The 19,945-nt window shown below is 42.2% G+C and overlaps 1 protein-coding gene across 3 annotated transcripts in view; it reads left to right on the top strand.

Moving 5' to 3' along the window:
- The window catches only part of PPP4R1 (protein phosphatase 4 regulatory subunit 1), a 41,023-nt gene extending 24,828 nt beyond the window's left edge, over positions 1 to 16,195 (top strand). For all 3 annotated transcript variants that reach the window (XM_044293795.1, XM_044293794.1, XM_044293796.1), the window contains 9 exons: positions 6,098 to 6,276; positions 8,632 to 8,727; positions 8,811 to 8,996; positions 9,075 to 9,236; positions 9,554 to 9,654; positions 11,306 to 11,426; positions 12,492 to 12,626; positions 13,902 to 14,043; positions 15,122 to 16,195. In XM_044293795.1, coding sequence (XP_044149730.1) covers positions 6,098 to 6,276; positions 8,632 to 8,727; positions 8,811 to 8,996; positions 9,075 to 9,236; positions 9,554 to 9,654; positions 11,306 to 11,426; positions 12,492 to 12,626; positions 13,902 to 14,043; positions 15,122 to 15,285 — 1,286 coding nt within the window. In that variant the 3' untranslated portion in view covers positions 15,286 to 16,195. The remainder of the gene's footprint in view (positions 1 to 6,097; positions 6,277 to 8,631; positions 8,728 to 8,810; positions 8,997 to 9,074; positions 9,237 to 9,553; positions 9,655 to 11,305; positions 11,427 to 12,491; positions 12,627 to 13,901; positions 14,044 to 15,121) is intronic.
- The last annotated feature ends 3,750 nt before the right edge of the window (positions 16,196 to 19,945 follow it).

Genomic DNA, 19,945 nt, shown 5'->3' with positions numbered 1-19,945 from the left:
AGCACTGTGCTTTGGAAAGGGTCCCTCACCAATCGATCGGGGGATTCATTTGCTGTGAAAGGTCTGGGCCTTTCACATGTATATTCCAATGTAGGCCTGCAGGTGGCAGCACTACATTGTAATATACAGAATTTTCCATATAGCAATGTGTTTAATTCCATTGCTAAATAGAAATTGCAATCTGTCGATGATGAGAATTTTTTTTAAAAATATATAAAAATCCAAATCGCTCCCCTTTCCTCTGTAATCAAAATAATCCAAAATAAACATCAGTCACTGCCGCATCCCAAAATGCCCATACTATTAACCCTTTAACGCGTTCTCGCGTACATGTATGTGCGCATGGGAATGTGGCTTCTTGCCTCATCCTCACGTGCATGTACGTGATGTCCCTGCTGCATCTGCCAGCATCGCCGTATGCAGTGATGCCAGGGGATTAACCCTTTCACATGCGCTCAGCGCTGACCGTGGGGTGTGCAGGAGGGAGAGGGCTCTCTCTGACTGCATCGCCCCGCCCCCGCGTGCTACGCTGACAGGGGGCTGATGGTTGCCATGGTACCTCCGATGCCTTGCACAGGCATCGGAGCCTGCCAGCTACGGAAGCCCAGGAGTCTCCTTACTGTGTAATATGCTAAATTGAAACAAGAATTAAACCCTGAAAAGGTGAAGTCCAGTCAAGAACAAAAATAAAAAATGAAAAAAGTGTGTTTGGTTTTTTTATAATAAAAAATAAAGTTTTATGTAAGGGAAAAAAAAGCCCCTCACCATAAAATTGTGTTTTAAAAAATAAATAAACACACATACATACATACTAGGTATCACCACGTCCTTTATGACCTGCTCTATAAAAATGCCTCATAATCTACCACCTCAGGTGAACGCCGTGTAAAAAAAATAAAGCAAAAAACTTTTTTTTTGTCATCTTAATCACAAAGTCATCTCTTCCCACAAAAAATGAGCTCCTACATAGAAACAATTGCCCAAAAGATAAATATGGCTTTCAGAAAAGGGAGACACTAAAACATCATTTATTTATTTTTTGTCTTCAAAAACTGAAATAAATGTAAAAAAAAAAACTGTAGACATATATACACACCCCAAAATGGTACCAATCAAGTGTGCAAAAATGCAATTTTTTACCTTTCATCACAAAAAGTGTAATACATAAAGTTAAACATGTCAGATTTGCTAAATATGGCTCGGTACTTATGGTGAAAACTGGCTTGGTCTTGAAAGGGTTAAAATTAGTGTTGAGCGAACTTGTGTTTTAACCGCCTCCGGACCGCCTAACGCAGATGTGCGGTCCGGAGGCGGCAGCGCTGCGCACAGTCACGCATATACGATTCATCTCGCGAGACGCGAGATGACGCGAATATGCGCGCGCGCATGCGCAGTTCGCGCCAGCATTTCGTAGAGGGGGGTCAGGTCACCAGCCTGTCAGCCAATGATCGTGGCTGGCAGGCTGGCGATTTTTAAAAAAAACCAATCAAAGGCCAGATATCAGATCATATTAGTAAATATGATCTGATATATGGCTGCCTGCTCCTCTGCTGGTTCTTTTCGTCGGTTGGATCCAGCAGAGGAGCAGGCTTCACAGTGAGTACACCAACACTACACATACTAGCCCCAGATCACACCCCTGAACCCTAATTAACCCTTTGATCGCCCCTGTCAATCACTAGTGAAAGGAAAAAAGTGATCAGTGTAAACTGTCACTTTTTTTTTTTCACTGGTATTGACCGTTAGGCTTTAGGTATAGTTTAGGCCCCTTGGTTAGGTAGTTAGCGATCAGTTAGCGCCCAGCCCACCGCACCGCAGTCCGTTATTCGCTGATTAGCGTATCGCTAATCAGCATTTGTACTTTTATAGTATCTGGAAGTGATCAAAACTGATCACGGTCAGATCTATAATAGTACTAGTGTCACTTTAGTTCGCCCTCCACCCAAAACGCAGTGTTTGCCCGATCAGGCCTGATCGGTCGCCCACACGTGCGTTCGCCCACGCCCGCCCCACCGCAGTGATCGCCGCACAATCACTTTACACGCACTGCGGCGATAAAAAAATCAGTTTTGATATTTTTTATCAACCGCAGCGGCCTCCGGTACTTCGCTAGCCTCCCCTTTGTAAGACAGGCTTGCTTTTTTTTTCTTGGGTAGTCTCAGGGAATACCCCTAAATTTAGTTGCCCAAAATGTCAAACAGGGGGTATTCCTCTGAAGAGGCCTACAGGCTTCTGACCCAGTCGGATGAGGAGTGGGAACCCTCATCTGATGAATCCAGCGGGGCAGAATACGAACCTGTAGAAAGCAGTGGCTCTCTGACCCAAAGTTCGGACGAGGAGGCTGAGGTCCCTGATACCACCAGGCGTACCCGGCCCCGTGTCGCTAGACCACAGGTTGCGCAGGATCCGCTTCAAGAGCAGCAGAGTGGGGCTGGTGCTGTCGGATTACGTGGTGAGGCATACACCAGCAGCCCAGCCCTCCCTGGACCTAGTACCAGCACTGCCGTACAACCTGGTGAAGTAGCGAGCACCAGAAGGGCAGTTGAAGCTGGTACGGTGGCATGAGCAGTAGTGACCCCGTCGCAGCCACCGCAAAGACGTGCCCGTAGAGCCCCTAGAATCCCAGAGGTGCTGGCAAACCCTGATTGGCAGTCCCCAACTTCAGCCGCACCCGTAGTTTTCCCTTTCACTGCCCAGTCTGGAGTTCAGGTTGAGACAGCTCAGATCGGTTCGGCCCTGGGATTTTTTGAGCTGTTCTTGACTGCGGAGCTCTTAGACATAGTTGTGGCCGAAACAAACAGGTATGCTACACAATTTATATCCGCCAACCCGGGAACCTTTTATGCCCAGCCTTTCCGGTGGAAACCAGTCCAAGTTTCCGAACTTAAAACTTTTCTGGGCCTCCTCCTCAACATGGGCCTGACAAAAAAGCATGAATTGCGGTCATATTGGTCCACGAACCCGATTCATCACATGCCTATGTTCTCTGCTGCTATGTCCAGGGCATGTTTTGAGGCCATCCTGCACTTTAGTGACAACACCGCCTCCCGTCCCAGGGGCCACCCTGCTTTTGACCGGCTCCACAAAATTCGGCCCCTCATAGACCATTTCAACCAGAAATTTGCAGATTTGTATACCCCAGAGCAAAACATCTGCGTAGACGAGTCCCTGATACATTTTACCGGGCGCCTTGGCTTCAAACAATACATCCCAAGCAAGCGCGCCCGGTATGGGGTCAAATTGTATAAGCTCTGTGAAAGGGCCACAGGCTATACCCACAAATTTCGGATCTATGAGGGAAAAGATCAGACCCTGGAGCCGGTCGGTTGCCCTGACTACCTGGGGAGCAGTGGGAAGACAGTTTGGGACTTGGTGTCACCCTTATTCGGCAAGGGGTACCGTTCATTTTTTTCTTTCAGCCCAGAGGCTGAACGGAAAAAAAAATCTCATTACCTGTATGCTCAATATAAGGAGAATAGCAGAAACTCCTAATGCTGGCCATACATGTAATGATTGCGGAGACCCTCAAATGCCAGGGCAGTACAAACACCCCACAACTGACCCCATTTTGGAAAGAAGACACCCCAAGGTATTCGCTGAGGGGCATATTGAGTCCATGAAAGATTTAAATTTTTGTCCTAAGTTAGCGGAAAGTGAGACTTTGTGAGAAAAAACAAAAAAAATAAAAATTTCCGCTAACTTATGCGAAAAAAAAAATTCTAGGAACTCGCCATGCCCCTCATTGAATACCTTGGGGTGTCTTCTTTCCAAAGTGGGGTCACATGTGGGGTATTTATACTGCCCTGGCTTTTTAGGGGCCCTAAAGCGTGAGAAGAAGTCTGGGATCCAAATGTCTAAAAATGCCCTCCTAAAAGGAATTTGGGCACCTTTGCGCATCTAGGCTAGTTTTTGTCGCAAGTTAGTGGAATATGAGACTTTGTAAGGAAAAAAGAGAAGAAAAAAAAATCATCATTTTCCGCTAACTTGTGACAAAAATAAATAAATTCTAGGAACTCGCAGTGCCCCTCACGGAATACCTTGGGGTGTCTTCTTTCCAAAATGGGGACACTTGTGGCGTAGTTATACTGCCCTGGCAATTTAGGGGCCCAAATGTGTGAGAAGTACCTTGCAATCAAAATGTGTAAAAAATGGCCTGCGAAACCCGAAAGGTGCACTTTGGAATATGTGCCCCTTTGCCCACCTTGGCAGCAAAAAAGTGTGACACATCTGGTATCGCCGTACTCAGGAGAAGTTGGAGAATGTGTTTTGGCGTGTCATTTTACATATACCCATGCTGGGTGAGAGAAATATCTTGGTCAAATGCCAACTTTGTATAAAAAAATGTGAAAAGTTGTCTTTTGCCAAGATATTTCTCTCACCCAGCATGGGTATATGTAAAATGACACCCCAAAACACATTCCCCAACTTCTCCTGTGTACGGCGATACCAGATGTGTGACACTTTTTTGCTGCCAAGGTGGGCAAAGGGGCACATATTCCAAAGTGCACCTTTCGGATTTCACCGGCCATTTTTTACACATTTTGATTGCAAAGTTCTTCTCACACATTTGGGCCCCTAAATTGCCAGGGCAGTATAACTACCCCACAAGTGACCCCATTTTGGAAAGAAGACACCCCAAGGTATTCTGTGAGGGGCATGGTGAGTTCCTAGAATTTTTTTTTTTTTAGTCGCAAGTTAGTGGAATATGAGACTTTGTAAGAAAAAAAAAAAAAATCATCATCATTTTCCGCTAACTTGTGACAAAAAATAAAAAGTTCTATGAACTCACTATGCCCATCAGCGAATACCTTAGGGTGTCTACTTTCCGAAATGGGGTCATTTGTGGGGTTTTTCTACTGTTTGGGCATTGTAGAACCTCAGGAATCATGACAGGTGCTCAGAAAATCAGAGCTGTTTCAAAAAGCGGAAATTCACATTTTTGTACCATAGTGTGTAAACGCTATAACTTTTACCCAAACCATTTTTTTTTTTTTTTGCCCAAACATTTTTTTTTAAAATCAAAGACATGTAGAACAATAAATTTGGCGAAAAATTTATATATGGATGTTGTTTTTTTTGCAAAATTTTACAGCTGAAAGTGAAAAATGTCATTTTTTTGCAAAAAAATCGTTACATTTTGATTAATAACAAAAAAAGTAAAAATGTCAGCAGCAATAAAATACCACCAAATGAAAGCTCTATTAGTGAGAGGAAAAGGAGGTAAAATTCATTTGGGTGGTAAGTTGCATGACCGAGCAATAAACGGTGAAAGTAGTGTAGTGCCGAAGTGTAAAAAGTGCTCTGGTCATGAAGGGGGTTTCAGCTAGCGGGGCTGAAGTGGTTAAGTTCGGCGTCTAAAGTTCGGGTTCAGGTTATTGAAGAATCGCGTTATGGATTCTAAATTCTGTTATGGTCCGTGGTAGCGGAATCCATAACGCAATTCTTCGATAACGCGAACTTTAGACGCCGAACTTAAAACACAAGTTCGTCCAACACTAGTTAAAATATAAAAATATTTATCCCTTACGGCATAATAGGAAAAAAATGAAAACGGACTATTCTTTTTTTTTTTTTTTTTTTTTTTTTTTATTGCTTCCCCTCCCAAACAAAATTAATTGAAAAGTGATCAATAAAAACAGATCATCCTGCAAAAAATGAAAGTATAACTTATTCTACAAAAAGAAGCCCTCGTACAGCCATGTGAACAGAAAAATAAAGTTGTTATTCTAGGAAGGCGAGGAGTAAAAAACGAAAACGTTAAAACTGGAAAAGGTACTGAAGCGGGGGAGCAGCATGGACAGTTTTACTTCCTGGTTCTGTCTGTAAAGGAGGGCGCCCATTATACCAGTTTACTAGTTGTTGACTTCTTACTAATGTAGCTATACATGATCAATGTTTTCCTCTGGGTATAATCTTGGTAACCAATCTATTATAAATATATATTTTTTTGACTCTTTAATGGCCAGCAAACCAAGACATAAGTATTATTTTTCAATGTTGGTGAAATTGCCTACACTCAAATGTGGTAAATCTCCTTAACAGCAGATTGTCAGCCTTTGCTATACTGATTTGTTGTGTTTTTTTTTCTTATATATAGCACAAGTTGATGTCCTCACTGCTGCCCTTAAAGCTTCCAGCTTAGAAACTCAGGAAGACAAAAAATCCTCTCACTTGAATCAGGAGATCATCTACCGCAATGACACAATTGGGACAGGGAGAATAAACTTCAAAGTCTCACAAGATGACTCCTTCCCTTTAATCAGTGATTCCATAGAGGTAAGAAACACTGTATAAACAGATTTCATTAATGGGGCTTCAGTGTTTAAAGTGTTCATAAGGGTGGTTTCACACATAGCATATTATTTATTTATTTTTATTTTTTTACACGTCCCTGCAGTTTTTATTTCAGGTTTGGATCCAGCGGTAGGGAGATGTATATAATTTGATTCCTTCACTTTATATTTCCCATTCCTTGAATTCTCTTCTGGCTATAGCTTAAAAAAAAAAAAAAACATAACTGCTACAGAAACATCTGCATTATTCCAACCACTATAGGTTAAAACTACCCTAAGTCGCCTCTCTTTTTCACATGTCAAAGTCTTGCATTGACTTAAGTATTCAGGCTTTTTATTCAGGACTTGAATAAAAGGGTTGAATCACCTTTTGGCAGTGATTCCAGTCTTTTTGGGTATGATAAGGTTTGCACATCTGGATTTTCTGACATTCTTCTCTTCAGATCCTCTTAAAGGGTTTCTGTCATCAGAAATTCTGTTATGTAGCTGACTGACGTTAGCGATGTGCTAATGTCAGCAGTACATAAGTGTTCTTTATACTTTTGTCCCTGCCGCCATTCTCCTAAAAAACACTCTTTTAAAATATGCTAATGAGCCTCTAGGTGCTATGAGGGCATTGATTCAGCACCTAGAGGCTCAGTCTACAAACCATTTATCCCGCCCATGTCCTCCGTTTAGCACGCCCAGGTCCTCTTGAGTGACGTCTGAGTTAGCTGGATCGCTGAAGAAATCCTGCGCCTGCACCGTTCACTTCTGTATTCCGAGCTGGGTGGGCTAAACGGAGGACCTGGGCAGGATAAATGGTTAGTAGACCGAGCCTCTAGGTGCTGAATCAATGCCCTCATAGCACCTAGAGGCTTATTAGCATATTTAAATTTTTTCTTTTTCTAGGAGAACGGCGGCAGGGACAAAAGTATAAAGAACACTGTTATGTACTGCTGACATTGGCACATCGCTAATGTCAGTCAGCTACATTACAGAATTTCTGATGATAGAAACCCTTTAAGCAACTAGCAATTGCTAGCAGTCTGCAGTAAGGGTACAGAGGGGGAGGTAACCAGTTGGGGGGGGGGGGGGGTGTACCTGCACAGACTTGCTCTATCCAGTCAGTGCTGCCATTTTCAGTCTGTGCAGGTACACCCCCCCCCAACCTGGTTTCCTCCCCTCTGTACCCTTACCGAAGGCTAATAGCAATTCATTCATAACTTCTAGTAGAAATAATAAAGGAACAGCACAACATACTGACATAAGAATAGATGCTCCAGAATTATTACATGGGGATGCATGAAGCTATTAACCAGGCGGGAGAGGTGAAAGCTCCTCTTTATCCACTTCCCAACCACCCATTGACCCAAGTATAAAAAATTCTATGAAACACCTGTTGAGTGAATTGCTTGCTACACCCCTTAAAAATTCCATGGGTGGTGTAGTTTACTAAATGTGGTCACTTTCACTGTGGGGGTATCTCAGGGTCTCTTTAAATGCAACATGGTGCCCAAATACCATTCCAGCAAAATTTGCCCTCCAAAAACCTTATGGCGCTCCTTACATTCTGTGCCCTGTTGTGTGCCCAAACAGCGATATTTGACCACATATGGGGTGTTTCTGCAAACTGCAGACTCAAGGTAATATTGAGGTTTGTTTTGTTAACCCTTGATGTGTTTCAGGAAAAAAAATGATTAAAATGGAAAAACATTTCTAAAACTAGTTTTGAATAGTTTGAGGGGTGTCTTTTCTAAAATAGGGTCATTTATGGGTTGGTTATATCATGTAAGCCCCACAAAGTGACTTCAGAACTGAACTGGTCCTTAAAGTTGACTTCTTCAAAAATTGCTTCTAAAACGAAACCTTCTAACGTGCTAAAAAAAATAAAATGACATTACCAAAATGATGCTACATAAAGTAGATATATGAAGAATGTCAATTATCGAATATTTTGTGAGGCATCACTATATGTCTTAAAAGCAGAGATTCAAATTTAGAAAATAGTGGGGGGGGGTTTCAAATTTTCGTTATTTTTTTTTTTTTTTTTAAATAAATAAAGGTAAAACATATCGACTCAAATTTACCATTAACATGAAGTACAATATGTCACGAGAAAACACTCTCTGAATGGCTTGGATAAGTAAAAGCATTCTAAAGTTGTTACTACATAAAGTGACACATGTCAGATTTTCTAAATTAGGCTCTGTCAGGAAGGGGGCAAATGGCCCAGGCTGGGAGTGGTTAAAGTGAATTACCACTTTGGCGTGCTATTTCCAACTTGCAGAGTGTGCAAAGACCATTTTAATTTTGTGTCCTTTCTCTTTAAAATGGGTTTGATGATGACCATCTACAGTGCATGCAGTCCACCCTGCGCTACATCCACAATGATTCTGACTTGAGCACTAGTAGTGGCTATAGCCCTGACGAAGAAAAAAAATCCAAAGTGCAGGTGAGTGGAGAGAGGGTTTCTTATCTGTGCATTCCCAATATCCGAACTGTAAATATTCTACCACGATTCTTTTGTGTTCATAGGATGTTGTACCTCAGGCCTTATTGGATCAGTATCTATCAATGACTGACCCATCCCGTGCCCAGACTGTTGACACAGAGATTGCCAAGCATTGTGCCTATAGCATTCCAGGAGTGGCCCTTACACTGGGTAGACAGAACTGGCACTGTCTAAGGGACACTTATGAGACACTAGCAGCAGATATGCAGGTAGATATATATCGGAGCTCTTTGCTACTAAGCTCTGAAATCTACAAGTGAAATCTAATGTATTTTTGTGTTCATCAGTGGAAGGTACGGAGAACATTGGCCTTTTCCATTCATGAACTAGCATTAATACTTGGCGATTCCCTTACTGCTGCCGATTTGCTACCAATCTTCAATGGGTTTCTAAAGGACCTCGATGAAGTCAGGATAGGCGTCCTAAAACATCTCTATGACTTTTTAAAAGTGAGTGTGTACAATTTACCTGTAAAAATTATTTTGTTTCTTGTGTAATCACTAATTCAAAAAAAAAAAATTTGAAAACAAAAAACTAATTCTATGGTTATATTTTTAAAAAAAACAACCTGATCTGTTACAAATAAAAAGACAAATATCAATTATAGCATAAAAGTTAAAAAGCATGTTAGTCATGTAACCAATGTAAAAAACATCACTGAAATGTCTGGTCATTAAATATGCTCTAACGGGGTATATAGAAAGTGGGCAATCGAAATGACACTGAGCATTTATAAATGACATTTAGATATACTTATTTTTTCCAGCTTCTTCAGCCTGACAGAAGACGAGAATACCTTTATCAGCTCCAAGAATTCTTGGTGACTGATAACTGTCGGAACTGGCGTTTCAGGGCAGAATTGGCAGAGTAAGTGCTTCTTGGAACTAGACTTTATATCTTGAGTACTCAGTGGAGGGCAATGCCAAATACACTTGCCCAGGACCTGTCACATTATGTTCTTTCTGCTTCTTTGCTGTAGCCTACAGTTTTCCGATGTGTGTAGGAAGCTCCAAGAAATAAGTTAATGTTTTTATCATGTAATATTAAAAGGGATACCTAGATGGTTTCAAGGATATAAATATTTGAAGTCACTCCATGTGTTTTTACTTCCTATCCTGGCGACTTTTAGCAAGGCAAACAGTTTGTCTTAAAGGGGTTGACCACTTTTTACTAATGATGACTTATCCGCAGTATAGGTCATCCAGTATCAGATCAGCGGGGGTCTGACTTCTGGCATCCCCGTTAATTAGCTGTTTGCGCTGTTTACCTGCCTGCTGCATCAATTGCAGTGGCAAACAGTGTAATTACCAGTATGGCGTCCACATTCACATCTGTGGGACGGCTCTGTAGTAAGCACTTGAACAGACAGTCGTCCCATAGAAGTTTATTGGGCCGCCATACTTCTAATTACTCTGCTCACCACTGCAATTGCTGCGGTGAGCAGGTAAAAAGAGCAGAGAAGTCATGCTCTTATGTGTGCTACCTTCTCTTCAAAAAGCTGATCTGATATTGATGACCTATCCTGAGGAGGTAGTAAACTAGTAACTAGTAAAAAGGTGACAAACCCTTTACCTTTTTCCTCAGACCATCACTGCAATCAGAGACGGCCCCCCCCCCCCTCTTTATCTAGCCCTATCAAGAGAATAGAGTTGTCATACTGTTATCACAGTTCTACACCTACTATTCCTACTATTATCATGCAGAATAGCCTCCAGATAACATCTTCCCCCTCAGAGCAAGGTAAACTCATATTTGCCCATCTGTACTCCTCAACATTGAACTGGCAACACCAACAAGGACAAGCCATAAGGTTATGCAAATTGGGGAAGTACCAAGTGTGGCTAAGATCTGCAGACTATCAAATTTTGAAGCCACTAGCTCCCATCTGTGACACGTAGAAGGGGCATACACGCCGAATTGAAAGCAAAGTGTTTTTGTTGTTGTTGTGTTTTTTTTTTTTTTTCTTTTTTTTTCTTTTTTTTTAGCCCCATGAAACTTTAAATATGGGATCAATATGTCGGCGCTGTGTCAGTGTTGTGTATCCTGGGGATTGGATCAGAGGTGCAGAGGAGAGCCTCTGCACTAATGAAGTATCTGATTAGAAGAATGGGGCACAGTGATCCAACTTGTACTGCAGATCCCAAACCTGAGGTGTCTGGCAGTGACCACACACAACATCGCAAGGTGTTTGCACAACATTAGGCTATGAGGCCGGCATCCAGCACAGCAGGACCCTGTGTCTTGGACTGTACACTAACACACATTGCAGGGCCTGCGGCCCACTGCTTAGTCGCGGGCAGTCGTCCCATTCCCCAGTGGGGGTACATTGCCAATCTGCCCCTGGTTCATACCAGATATGATGGAACTACTGGGTGCATGCTTTGAGTTGTAGTTTCCCTATATGATGAATATTACTGCTGTAGTAGATTTACATTTTACCCCGAGTCTGCATGGCCTTTATAGTATAGCGTCACTGAATGAAATAACTGTTATGTATGCATTTTGCTGAACTTTCTAGGCAATTGATCCTTCTACTTGAACTGTACAGTCCAAGAGATGTTTATGACTATTTACTACCAATCGCTTTAACTCTTTGTGGAGATAAAGTATCATCTGTCCGCTGGATATCATTTAAACTGGTGAGTGTCCTTTCTGTCCAGCCAGTGTCCTCCAACTATTGCGTGGGTTTTGTATTGGGCATCTATCTTATTGCCATTTGTGGTACAATATTTCTAGTTGGTTATAAATATTTGCTGCTTAGGCTGTCTATTAAAAGAGCTAAATGTACCGTATATGCTTTGAAACCGCTTGGACTCTGTTAAAGGATAACTGTCACATTTTCACTCAAAATTCTATTTTCATATGTTGTTGCTGTGATGATGATCCATAATCACTAATTAATGTGTTCACATACCACTTGTTTAATAAGATTCCGTCCATAGCCACCGCTCCTCACAAGACCTTCTTTCTGACTATCTTCTCAAGTATCCACCGATGCCCTTACCCTGAGGCTAAGGCCTCCTTCCCTAACTTGCCCAGAATTCATTCAGCTTATCTCGGGAACGCGCAGCCTCATCCCAACCAATCTGCTTCCTCATGAGTAGCTGATGGCGAATATTCTAATAACAAATTTTAATCGCGAATATCGGCGCTATCCCAGTCCGACGGGAGCGCGCACATAGTGTTCGGGACTGCCCACTACTATGTCCTCAGTCTTCTGTGTATAGAAGATAGGAGATGGACACCATATAGCAACACTGTTTTAGCCGCACCACTGAAATGCGTGGAGGAGGAAAGAACATGCTGCAATTACTAGGTAATTCAATACCTATACAAAAGTATTAACTAGGGAACTAAAGTAAACTTAGACAAATCCAATTACATAAAAAATATAAAAATGACAGTTACCCTTTAAGCTGGCCATGCACATGGGATAGCGATCCATCTGATCCTTCCATACATATCTGTGCTTGGCTCGGCTAAATAGGAGAGAGGCTGACGTCCAACATGCCTGATGCTTATTTCTCCTGACATTTGCTGTTGAGGGAGAGTCAGATTGCCACCATACACATTTAGATTGCTGATGCCCATCTAATGTGTATGGCCAGCTTCCATCTTTACCTTCTCTATTTACATGATGGTGTAAGCATCAGTAATATCTAGTTAAAAAATGGCTTGTTTATTTTCAATGGTTTTATTTGCAGATTAGTGAGATAGTTAAGAAGCTGTACTTGGCTCCCAGTCCAACATTGGCCCTGGACCTGATGAATAGGCTTGTGGAGCAGTTCTGCAAGAGCCTTAAATGGTCAGGACGACAAACATTTGTGTTCATATGTCAGGTTGGTTATCAATACATTGGTTCTCGTATGCGTCATATACCATAGCATGTGGCCTGCAATTTTTTTGCACCCCAGTTTTTCTAAACTCCAGCCGATCAGCTGTTTTGTGGTAGCTGCGGCACAAAATCTACACAGCCCCATCTGTAGGGTAGTGGACGGACCTGGTAACTGCGGCACTGTTCTCTATTGACTTCAGTGGAAGCAACACTGCCGTTGCCTGCTCCATTCACTACATAGGAGGCAGAGCTACCCCAAGAAAGCTGATCACAGGGGTGCAGTGTATTCCATTCTCTGCTGATTCTGGACAATCCCTTTCATTTTTGGTAGAAGACTCTTTAAAAGACAGGATATTGGGGAAATATAGATAATGAAGTTCTTATGTTATATTTTAAGGTTCCCCTAAATACTAGGGGTCACATGTCGAGTTTGTATGCTAATGGCAGGATTAGCAGCAGTGTATGTCTTGGGCCATCTATTATCTGGCTTTGGTAACAATCAAGTAATTTGTACTATCGTATATAATTTTTCTGAAAACCATTCAATATCTGTGGCTTACTTCAGATCCCACATATCTTATGTGTGTGTTTAAAAGAGTTTTCTGACATATTTTACTACTGATAACCTCTGCTCTGGCTAGGTCATCAGTATCTGATTGATGGCGATCTGACATCCGAGACACCTGCCGATCAGCTGTTTGAAAAGGCACCATCGCTCCTGTGATTGCCGCTGCCTTCTCTCAGCTTACAAAGCACAGTGCCGTACTTTATATAGCGGCTGTGCTTGGTATCACAGCTCGGCCCCATTATTTCTATGGGGCTGAGCTGCGCCTAGGCCATGTGACCGATGAACGTGTCTTCACTGGCCTAGGAGAAGCTGTGAGAAGGCCACTGCGCAACTGTGAGCACTTCTTTCTCGAAAAGCTGATTGGTGGGGTCCTGGGTGTCGGACCCCCACCGATCAGATACTGGGAAAATCTTGGGAAGCTCCTTTAAAGCATTTGTCCCATCAGGACAAGCAATTACACATGTGACAGAGTAGCCCCAAGGTGCAGCTCTCACTGACTCCACACTACTATGTATTACCATGTAGCCTCAATAGGTTCCCTGGAAATTACAGTTGATCACAGAACTAGAGCAGCCGGATATTATTCTACCCTATTACAGTTGTCAGAATGAAATAAGATATAGTTAGACGAGGCATCTGTTATCTGGATTCACCTCAGCTTGTATGTTTTATATAAAATGTAATAGAATTATCCCATGTTTGCCTTTACAGGCTCTCCTTGAAGAGGACTGTCTTCCTATGGAGCAATTTGCTATGCATTTAATGCCACATCTACTGCAGCTTGCTTCTGATAGAGTACCCAATGTCAGAGTCCTTCTTGCTAAGACGTTAAAGCAAACACTGTTGGAGAAAGGTGAGCAAAGGCCTTAATGTGTACCTTAATAGTCTACATCGACTTACTTAGGTCTGCCATAAGGTGAACGTCTAAGCGGAATCCTAGGTTTAGAACCTGGGGTTACCTTGAAGTGCATGGGGTTCATTATTGGGCTACTTTCACACTCGCGTTTTGTGCGGATCCATCTTGTATCTGCACAGACAGATCCACAGGAATAATGCAAACACTTTTATCCGTTAATAACTGATCAGTTTGCATTATTCATAAAAAAAAGTCTACGTCAAAGCGGACTCTTCTTGACTTACATTTGAAAGTCAACGGGGACGGATCCGTTTTCAATTGCACCATATTGTCAGTGAAAAACTGATCCGTCACCATTGACTTACATTGTAAGTCAGAACGGATCCGTTTGGCTCCGCATAGTCAGACGGTCACCAAAACGCTGCAAGCTGCATTTTAGTGACTGTCTAAAAAACTTAACGGAGACAAAACTCAGCCAAACTGATGCATTCTGAACGGATCCTTATCCATTTAGAATGCATTGGGGCTGAACTGATCCGTTTTGGGCCGCTTGTGAGAGCCCTGAAACGCATCTCACAAGCGGACCCAGAAACGCCAGTGTGAAAGTAGCCTTAGAAGTACTTGGGATTATTTTTAATGGGATGCACATGCGGTTGGTGCATTAAAAACTCAATGTGCCTCATTATTAACCCCATTGTGCCGAATGTGAGGCACATATCAACTAAACTGGATTACTAATGTGAGGTTCAAGTACCTCCTTGTATTTCACATTTACAGTAAGAAACCATGTGCCTCATTAGTGATAGTACCTCCATGTGCCTCACATTAGTAAGGCTGTGTTCACATGGCTCATTTTGATGACATCAAAAGCCACCACGCAAAGCACTGCAAAAACCTCTGTGGTCTCTGCTGAGGTTTTTCAGTTTCAACTACACATACTCCATTGTCTGGAGCTAAAATCCGAGCAGATTTGGTTTCCTGTGGCGGTTGTCCACCTTCCCCTCATCTTCTGCCTACACGTGTTCTGGATGACTGTTTCTCATTGTAATGCATACTTGTCACCTTCTGTCCTTAGAGTATTTCTTAACCTCTGCCAACTCTCACCAAGAAGCTGTGGAGCAGACGATTGTGGCTTTACAGATGGATTATGACAACGATGTCAAGTATTTTGCCAGTATACACCCTGCTAGCACCAAACTTGCAGATGATGCCATGAGCACCGCTTCTTCCACCTACTAGTAGGCATTCTTGTCCAGCAAAGGTCAGCCTGAACTCTGTCCCAGGACCGTGTTATTGGCCTTTCACGTCTTGTTGTTCCTATTCTACTTTAGGAGGGAAGAAAAAACTATGAACTCTCAGAGGATTGCCACCAAAGCCTTAAGTCTTGTCTTCCTGAGATGTCAAGAAACTTGAACTGACCGATGAGTACATTTATATCTGTGAGGGCATAAAGCTCTAGTCTAGATTCCTACATCTTTCACTGCTGGAGCTGGTACTGAAGTGCTCGCATATATGTACTGTGCCATAAAACGCCATTCGATGGAGGGGCCGACATTAGGAATGGGTTCTGTGGCTTGCCATATGCTGTAGCACTATTATGTATCTATGGGCCATAACCTGCAGTGACTTCTACTAATCAATCTGTTCCCAATCATTGTAGAGAATTTCCAGTATTAGGGGCAAATGGGGTTTTTATTGAGTGTATCCCCCCGTCTTTCTTAACGTGTGAATAGTTTCTTTATTGGGATGTGTGTTAACTGAGAAATAAAGGGCAGTGTACCCTTTTTTTTTTTTCTTTCTTAAGGGCTCAGTGCTAACACTACATTAGATACTGATTTTAATCCTTAAATGCAGCATATTGCTGTACTTCTAGGCAGGCAACATTGCTGTTAAGTACCTCTGTTCTCATTTGTTTTCATGCTGGTCATGACCTGAAGGATATGTATTGATTCATGTGCTTCAAGTCAAGTTTTTTTTTTTTCTAACTTGATCATGATCAACTATGAGGTGCATCACTATTGGTCTTCATATAAATGTACATATCTGTTGTACTCCTTGGAGTGCCGCAGTCTTTAATCATGATGTTTAAAGCTCAGTCGTAATACAAGAATATCTGCTTGTCTGAATAAAAATTTATTAATAAGTTTCATTACAACCTTCTTTTTATTTAATGTATTATTTTTTTGGGGGAGGAGGAGTATGTGATTTAGTGACCTATAGAGTATTAGCTAGAAACCAAAACTATCAGATAAAGCAGTCTAATAACGTGGTTAGTTGGTACAGCACTATCCAGGTACAGTGACATGTTCACAATGGTACAGTTACTGAACAAATTAAGAAGTATCTATAAACATAGAATGTGTGGGCAGATAAGAACCATTTGGCCCATCTAGTCTGCCCAATATACTGAATACTATGAATAGCCCTTGGCCCTATCTTATATGAAGGATGGCCTTATGCCTATCCCATGCATGCTTAAACTCCTTCACTGTATTTGCAGCTACCACTACTCTCTCAGTAAAGGACCACAAATGCGAGCATCGTTTTTTATAATAATACATTATAAGCGTGCGTTCACATGACTGTATCCATTTGCGGACCACGAAAACATGGTCCGTGTGCTTTCCGCATTTTGTGGATCAGAACGTCCTGCCCTGCGATTAGAAATGCTTGTTCTTGTCCACAAAACGGACAAGAATAGGACATGTTCCAGCCTTCCAGCAAATCTTATCTGATGCAGGGGACCTTGGTATCCCCTTTGTTATTTTATGCCTTAATTCCAATAAAGAAGATCTACCTACCATCCGAGTTACTCCAGTTTTCTTACGCAAAAGCAGCAAATTTTCTTGCAATTACATGGATCAGCTGAGAGATTGGGCTTCTTCAGCTGCGGCAGCATATGTGGCATCTCGGGTTACTGCTTTGATTAGCCTACAATAGAGTTGTGCCTATTAATTGCACAATTAAGCAAGGTGAGCCTCCAATTTGGAGTTTCCTACCCTCGGCCCAGTGCCTAGGACGTACTTACCCTATTTTGCGCCTCTTTTTTTTACTTTGTTCACAGCAAAATTTAAGCCCGTCTTCTTGAAGATGTTCTATCTTTTTTTGCAGGGCCGCGGAATGGGCATACAAATGAATGGGTCTGCCTCCGATCTGCAAAATAGCGTAACAGATGTGTAATAAAATATATGGTCGTGTGAATGGCCCCTAAAGGTTACATTTTATATTTTTTTTCCCCATATTTTACCAGTGTGCAGCCTTAAAGGGAACCTGTCACCTGGATTTTGGGTATAGCGCTTAGGACATGGGCTGCTAGATGGCCGCTAAAACATCCGCAATACCCAGTCCCCATAGCTCTGTGTGCTTTTATTGTGTATAAAAAACGATTTGATACATACGCAAATTAACATAAGAGTCATATCTTACTTGTGTGACCAGAGAAGAGTCATATTTTCAAGCTCTGACTCATCTCAGGTTAATTTGCTTATGTATCAAATCGTTTTTTTACACGATAAAAGCACACAGAGCTATGGGGACTGGGTATTGCGGATGTGCTAGCGGCCATCTAGCAACTCATGTCCTCAGCTCTATACCCAAAATCGGGTGACAGGTTCCCTTTAAGACCTGTCTTCAAGGTTACAAAGGAGAGAAACTTAACCTTGGTCCTCCCACCCCACACTCTTTCATATTTAGAATATACACCATGTAAATTACCAAATACATTAATCATAAAATTCTAGTGTTTGATACCAAATACATACCTGTCATTTGTTGCCTGACAGAGCTATTACAGCCCAAATCAAAGAGACTTTAGGAATGTAAGATCTGGAAGTACAAAAATGGGATATAATAATTCATATTCTGTTAGGTAACCTTGTGTTTTTATGAATGTCGATCAATAGCATTGACAGTCATAGCGTAGTACATCTATTTTATGAAGGATGCTGAACTGTGGAGGCTTCATTTTTTTAATAGGAAGTATTTGTGCCAGCAAACTGGCATAAATGAAGATAATTCTGTCAGGGCAGCTGACTCCAAGGTAATCCTCATTATAGTATAGAATTCGGATAAAAGTGAGCTCTGTTCCCTGGAATAGGCCTAGGTAAAGAAGAGCACCGCACGGATTAGTATAATGTGTGACGCTTTTTTAGTACACAGACATCAAAAGGGAGGGGAAAAACAGCCCTGGTGAGCACTTTTAAAAATTTTCCACATAGCCATATGAGGGCTTAAATTTTAAGTTGTATTTTTTAATGGTACCATTTAATTTACCATAGCTTGCATTGAGCAAAAAATTGTCATGAAATTGAAAAAAAAAAAAAAAAAAAAAATGCAATTCCACCATGGATTTTTGGGTTTTCTTTTAAGGCCTTATTCACGTTTCTGTTTTTCACTGACATGTTCTGTCTGCATTTTGTGTGGACCGCACACATTGTCATTGATTTTTAATGTGTTTATTCTCCTATTAGTATTTTTTTTACTGACTGTGACTCAGTCTAAAAAAATCTGAGACTCGCACTACTTTGGTCTGTGATGCGTACCAAACATGCCCTTTTATAGTCTTTGGGTCCATGAAAAAGCTTTGGCACAACACTGGCATCTCTGTTGCGTCCGTGTTGGTCAGTTTTTCACTGACCACTAATAGGTGATGCTTTGGAAATTAACTTTCAGCTGAGCATTGGCTGCGGAATATGGATGACACATAGGACAAAAAAAAACACACACACAGACATCTTCTTGGATGAAACACTAACTTTTTTCATAGACCTCAAACGAACACAGACAATGTGAAGGTGTTCACTGTGCACTAAAAATGACATGACAGCCTTATTCTGCTGATAGTACACTTAAGGTGATATCTTTATATAGTTTCTATTATGTATTTTCTTAAAATAAAAACCTTTTAAGGGGTTGTCTCATCATGGACAATAGGGGAATATCATTAGGATATGCCCCCCACTGTCTTATAGGTGTGGGTCCCACCCGTACCTATATCGAGAACAGAGTCCCGCAAGTGAAGGAGGGTGCACTGCGCATGCACTTGCGCCCTTCATTAATTTCTAGGGGGCAGGCGAAAAAAAGCCGAGCACTGCGGGGCTCTGTTCTCTATATAGGTGCGGGCCCCAGTGGTGGGACACGCACCTATAAGACAATGAGAGCATATCCTAGTGATATGCCCCCATCGTCTATGATGAGACAACCCCTTAAAAAAAAAAAAATAGACTTCCAGGAGGTGGGTTCTAGCCTGTGGCCCCAAGTCCGGCCCGATACCCAGGCCCACATTCCGTGCATTTGACAGCCAGAGGTCAGCCCGATACCTGGGCTCTAGTGTCCCAGCAGCCGTGTGCCTGACCAGCCTCATTCTGCTGATCTGCTAGGCGCCACAACCTGTGATCCTGAGGGAGAAATGCCTCCCTGACCTCCAACCTAGGCACTCACTATCAGGGGTTCACCTGAATCCCAAGCTACCGTATTGTGGCCTTCGCTGTGAGGAGGCCTCGTGGTAATTCATGGCCATCGGACACCATCTAATGCATCAGCGCCCATCTGCTCCTTGGGACTCTACTGAAAACCAACCACCACAAGAGTCGGGACCCATCAAACACACCGAGGAACGACTGGTGATAGTCCCGCGGTCGACAATATCATAAGGAGCCACCATCTCTATAGGTCAGACGAGGAGGGGGTTGGGATGGCCTGCTCATAGCATAGCAGATGTGCTCCTGATGAAGGGGTTTTTCCTATACTCTGAAACGCGTTGAGCAGATACCTTCACCCTTACCCTGTGGTTCAATAAAGACGATTAACTAGAAGTACGACTGGACAGCTGTCATTCCGTGAAATTTTATAGACTACCCAGGCGCAGGAGGTAATCCGGAGGGTGTTTTGAGTTTATCCC

This window comes from Bufo gargarizans, chromosome 5, assembly GCF_014858855.1.
Source record: "Bufo gargarizans isolate SCDJY-AF-19 chromosome 5, ASM1485885v1, whole genome shotgun sequence".
NCBI lineage: Eukaryota > Metazoa > Chordata > Amphibia > Anura > Bufonidae > Bufo > Bufo gargarizans.
The sequence above is the reverse complement of the archived record's forward strand: the minus strand, read 5'-3'. Positions and strand labels throughout refer to the sequence as shown.